This window comes from Micromesistius poutassou (genome assembly GCF_964030765.1).
Source record: "Micromesistius poutassou genome assembly, chromosome: 4".
NCBI lineage: Eukaryota > Metazoa > Chordata > Actinopteri > Gadiformes > Gadidae > Micromesistius > Micromesistius poutassou.
The window spans coordinates 19,994,046-19,999,045 of NC_140274.1; the positions used below are offsets into that span (position 1 = coordinate 19,994,046).

The 5,000-nt window shown below is 55.0% G+C and overlaps 1 protein-coding gene across 1 annotated transcript in view; it reads right to left on the reverse strand.

Moving 5' to 3' along the window:
- The window catches only part of capn12 (calpain 12), a gene marked incomplete at its 5' end in the record, with an annotated part of 16,706 nt that overhangs the window by 1,702 nt on the left and 10,004 nt on the right, over positions 1–5,000 (reverse strand). The window contains 7 exon segments of the mRNA XM_084466421.1: positions 2,529–2,645; positions 2,979–3,057; positions 3,405–3,473; positions 3,647–3,708; positions 4,013–4,058; positions 4,153–4,224; positions 4,846–4,882. Coding sequence (XP_084322547.1) covers positions 2,529–2,645; positions 2,979–3,057; positions 3,405–3,473; positions 3,647–3,708; positions 4,013–4,058; positions 4,153–4,224; positions 4,846–4,882 — 482 coding nt within the window.

Sequence of the window (5,000 nt, forward strand, 5' to 3'; positions counted from 1 at the left end):
GATCAACCACGTGGTGACACTGTTTCAGTGAGTAAAGATTCACTTTGGAATCTAAGAAGACACATTTTGCGGAAACATGAGAGTGTGCTACACGAACACACACAGAGCAAAGAAAAACGTGAGTTTTTTGAATATGCTTCTGTGACGGGGCGCATAGCTACCGTCACGGTATTTTGCGACATTTGCGACTATGCAACACGGTACCCAGAGGCGTTCCCCCTCAGAAACACCAAAGCTAGACGAAGTTCCAACTGTTTAATCCAGCTTTTCTCCCGGGTGGGGGTCCCGAAAGAAATCCTAACAGATCAGGGTAGTAACTTTACCAGCAAGTCACTGAGACAGGTATACTCCCTGTTAGGAATCCGGGGCATCAAAACCACACCCTATCACCCGCAGACTGACGGCTTGGTCGAGAGGTTTAACCAGACCTTGAAGTCGATGCTGCAGAAGTTTGTGTCTGAGTCAGGAACTAACTGGGATCAGTGGCTCCCATATCTGCTATTCTCCTACCGAGAAGTACCGCAGGCATCCACCGGGTTCTCCCCCTTTCGAGCTCCTGTATGGACGGGAGGTGAGAGGCCCGCTTGACATACTCCGCGAGAGCTGGGAGGGGGACGCCTCTCATCAGCCAACCAACCTGGCGGGCTATGTCATCAAGATGCGGGAGAAGCTGGACCAGCTGAGCCCCATGGCCCACGAACAACTGGCCGAGGCCCAGACACGGCAGAAGACGTGGTACGACCGGACAGCACGTAGCCGCACCTTCATGTCCGGACAGAAGGTGTTGCTGTTGTTGCCGTCATCCGAGAGCAGTCTGCTGGCGAAGTGGCAAGGTCCGTTCGAGGTGCTTCGCCGAGTTGGTGAGGTGACCTATGAAATTGCCTCTGCCAGGCAGACGCCGCTCGAAACAGACTTTCTGGGCGACTTTGTGGGCGCGGACCGTGGAAGAGGAAGAGCCATCAGAGCCATCAGAGCAGTACTTTCCTACTACAGGCAGTGAATCGACCTACCCCTCCGTCACCCATCTGACACCTGAACAGCAGGAGGACCCGCTGAACATCATCCCCCGAGGCCTGTTCAGAGACCTGCCAGGACGAACCAATGTCATTACCCATGACATCCGCCTGACAGCTCCAGGTCCCATCCGGCAGACCAACACCAGGGTTCCGGCGCGACTGATCCCCGCGCTAAAACAGGAAGTGAAGGCGATGCTGGAAATGGGGGTGATCGAGTGGTGCAGTCCCGTGGTCCTTGTGCCCAAAAAGGACGGGGGGGGGGCTCCGCTTCTGTGTCGACTACTCTAAGCTGAATAACATCTCTGCGTTCGACCCGTATCCCATGCCCCGTGTGGACGAGCTGGTGGAGCGTCTGGGGAAGGCTGAGTTCCTCAGCACCCTCGACCTGTGTAAGGGGTACTGGCAGGTACCACTCTCCCCCCCAAGCACAGGAGCTGACAGCCTTCAGAGCTCCATCCGGCCTATTCCAGTTCCGGGTCGTGCCTTTTGGCCTACACGGCGCAGCAGCGAGCTTCCAGCGCATGATGGACGAGGTGCTTAACGGCGCTGAAGAATACGCTGCTGCGTATTCTTGATGACGTGGTCATCCATTCCATAGCAGTTCCTGGGAGGCTCACCTTCAACACCTGAGCGACATCTTCCGGCGGATCCGTCGGGCCGGGCTGGCAGTCAACGCCAGTAAATGCCAGCTTGCCCGATCTGAAGTGTGCTACCTGGGCTATGTCCTGGGTGGTGGCACCATCCGTCCTTAGCTCAGCAAGGTGGAGGCCATCCACGGCTGCCAGCCACCTACAACCAAAAAGGGGGTGAGATCCTTCTTGGGGCTGGTTGGCTGGTATAGGCGTTTCATCCCCAACTTCTCCAGCCGAGCTGCTTTGTTTGACTGACCTCACTCGGAAAAACCAGTCCCAACAACCGAGTGTGAGGTCGCTTTCCGGGCCCTGCAGGAGTGCATGTGCTCTGAGTGCGGTGCTGCAGAGCCCTGACTTTTCCTCGCCCTTCACAGTGCAGACGGACGCCTCAGGCCTAGGCCTAGGGGCTGTGTTGCTGCAAGGTGAGGGGGAGAACAAGATGCCCGTACAGTATGTGAGCCGCAAGCTTTTCCCTCGCGAGACTCGACACTCCACCATCGAGAAGGAGGGTCTCGCCATTTTCTGGAGCGGGAGGATTTTTAAGCGGAGCGGGGAGCGAAATTGAGCGGAGCGGCCTGACGCGACCTCGAGCGGAGGAGCGGCCGAGTGAACAGTGAGCGAGGAGCGGAATATTCTCACCGCTCCACATCCTCTGATGTGTGTGTGCGTAGGCGAGGTGTGCGTGCGTGCGTGTGTGTGTACGTGCGCGTATGCGTGCATGCGTGCGTGTGTGTGTGTGTGTGTGTGTGTACGTGCATGCGTGCGTGTGCGTGCGTGCGTGCGCGCGTATGCACGTGCGTGCGTGTGTGTGCGTGTGCATGCGTATGCGTGTATGCGTGTGTGCGTGTGCGTGTGTGTTTGGTGTGTGTGTGTGTGTTACCAAACAGCGTGCGCAGGCGTGTGACGCAGCAGACGAAGCGGCTGAAGGGCAGCTGGGGCTCCCCGGAGCCGAAGCGCTCCACCAGCAGCGGCACCACCCTCCCATCACACCGCAGCCCTGGGGGGGGGGGGGGGGGTCACACTGTAGATATCTTGGGGAGGTTTAGGATTGTATGTGTGTGTGTGTGGTTCGAGTGTGTGTGTGTGTGGTTCGAGTGTGTGCGTGTGTGTGGATCCATTGTGTGTGTGTGTGTGTGTGGTTCGAGTGTGTGTGTGTGTGGTTCGAGTGTGTGCGTGTGTGTGGATCCATTGTGTGTGTGTTTCCAGTTTGTGTGTGTGTGTGGTTCGAGTGTGTGCGTGTGTGTGGTTCCAGTGTGTGTGTGGATCCATTGTGTGTGTGTTTCCAGTTTGTGTGTGTGTGTGTGTGTGTGTGTGTGTGTGTGTGTGGTACCCGCTGCGTTCAGGGCCAGGTCGAGTTCAAAGGGGCTCATGGCCCCTGAAGAGTCCTCATCGTACCGGAAGAACAGCGCCTGAACAACGCAGAAATAACATCAACACACAAATAACAGAATGATTGATCATAATACCGTTATACATAGTGTTTAGACTTCTACCCACACACACTAACACACACACACACACACATGGGAACCTCACACACACACACACACACACACACACTAACACACAATAACACACAACCACACACATAACATAATAATTGATCATAATACCAGTGTTTAGACTTCTACCTACTCACCAGCATCACACACACACACACACACACACATGGGAACCACACACACACACACACGGGAACCTCACACACTAACACACACACACACACACTAACACACGCACAGAGTGGCAGCAGTACCTGCAGATTGCGCACGCTGGCCAGCAGCGCGGCGGCCTGCTGGCGGCTGAGGCTGCAGCGGCCTTGTGTCTGCGGGGGAGTGAAGGACGCGGCGGACCGCCGGAGGAGACGCTCCGAGGGAGCGGTGGAAGGTGTGTGATTGAAACCGGAGATTAAACGGACGTCTCGGGGGGAAGTGTTAAAACATGGTTCACGGGAGAGGGGGAGGGGGAGGGGGAGGGGGGGAGATGATGAAAGGATACGTCCTCTCCGAAGATGAGCTGTCGGCATGTGTCCAGCGGGAGATGGTAATCTTTCACCAGAACTACGCACGCACGGCCAACGTGGACAAAAACAAGCAGGAGGGTTTAAGTGGGAGTCGGCGGAGGAGGAGCAGCTGAGGACACGGTATTGCTCAACCAAAACACTTTTATTAGCATATGAATCTCGTTTTACTTTATATGAACTGAGCGTGTCTAGACTGTTCCCCCGACCTCTGCGGAAAAAGGGAGAGCTTCTACTGGTCCTTTACTCCCGCCTAGTGGCCGACAGACGTACTGCGGCCGGACGCTTCACGTCGTGTCGGTCGACTTCTGTTGATATAAAAATATGTAAAGGATATTCCTTACCTGTGTTCAGCAGATTCATGAATTCTTTAGCATCTAGTCTGTCATCCTATAAGGGAAAAAAATAAGAATAAATAGTGATCTCATTCTTTTAAATGCTTTCTCCAAAAAAAGAAAATGAGAACTAGAAACACAATTCTTACTGGGGCGGCCATCTCATCAAAGACCTTCTCCACAGTGACCTGGTCCACTGGAGAGACTGGTTCTGACATGACCTGTCAGAGAGAGAGTAAAGCAGTGATACATGCTTCATAGATAATGTTACCATATCAAATCAAACTTGTATATATATATAGCGCCATTTCGTGCAAAATTGCAATACAAGGTGCTTAACAGTACAATGAAAATAAATAACTAAAGTGGATAAAGAGGACGCTGAGCTGAATAGGTGCGTCTCAAGGGTTCTTCTGAGGGTCTTCTCAGATCGTGTTGTGCTCCTCAGGCTGTTCCAGAGGCGAGGACCACGGACACTAAAGGGCCGATTATGGTCCCACGTTCACGCAACGCAACGACCACGCAGACGCTCCGACGCAGTACGTGAACCTTTATGGTCCTGCGTCGGCTTTTTAGCGAGCGGACCAATCACAGCCCTTGCGGCTGCGTCGCCTCGACGGAAGGTGACAATCTGTGGGAGGCGCACGTCCGGCCCCTTTTGCGGTGGACGCAAGGAGGGTCCGCAAGGACGTAAGGGGGTCCGTGACCCCCTTGTGTTGCGTGAACGTGGGACCATTAGCAGTCCTTTAGGGCCGCCTTCTGTCTGTCTGTCTGTCTCTCTGTCTGTCTGTCTGTCTCTTTATCTATATATATATATTCCCACCCAGCTGGTCCAGACTCACCATGAGCAGACTGGAGGAGCAGGTGAAGTCCTGGGACCTACAGCACAGGAGACATGGGTCAGCCTCAGTCACGCTCACCCCCCCCCCATGACCCCCCCCCACCGGGCCCCCCGACCACGCCCCTACCCAGGGTGCCCCCCCCCCCCCCCCTGCGC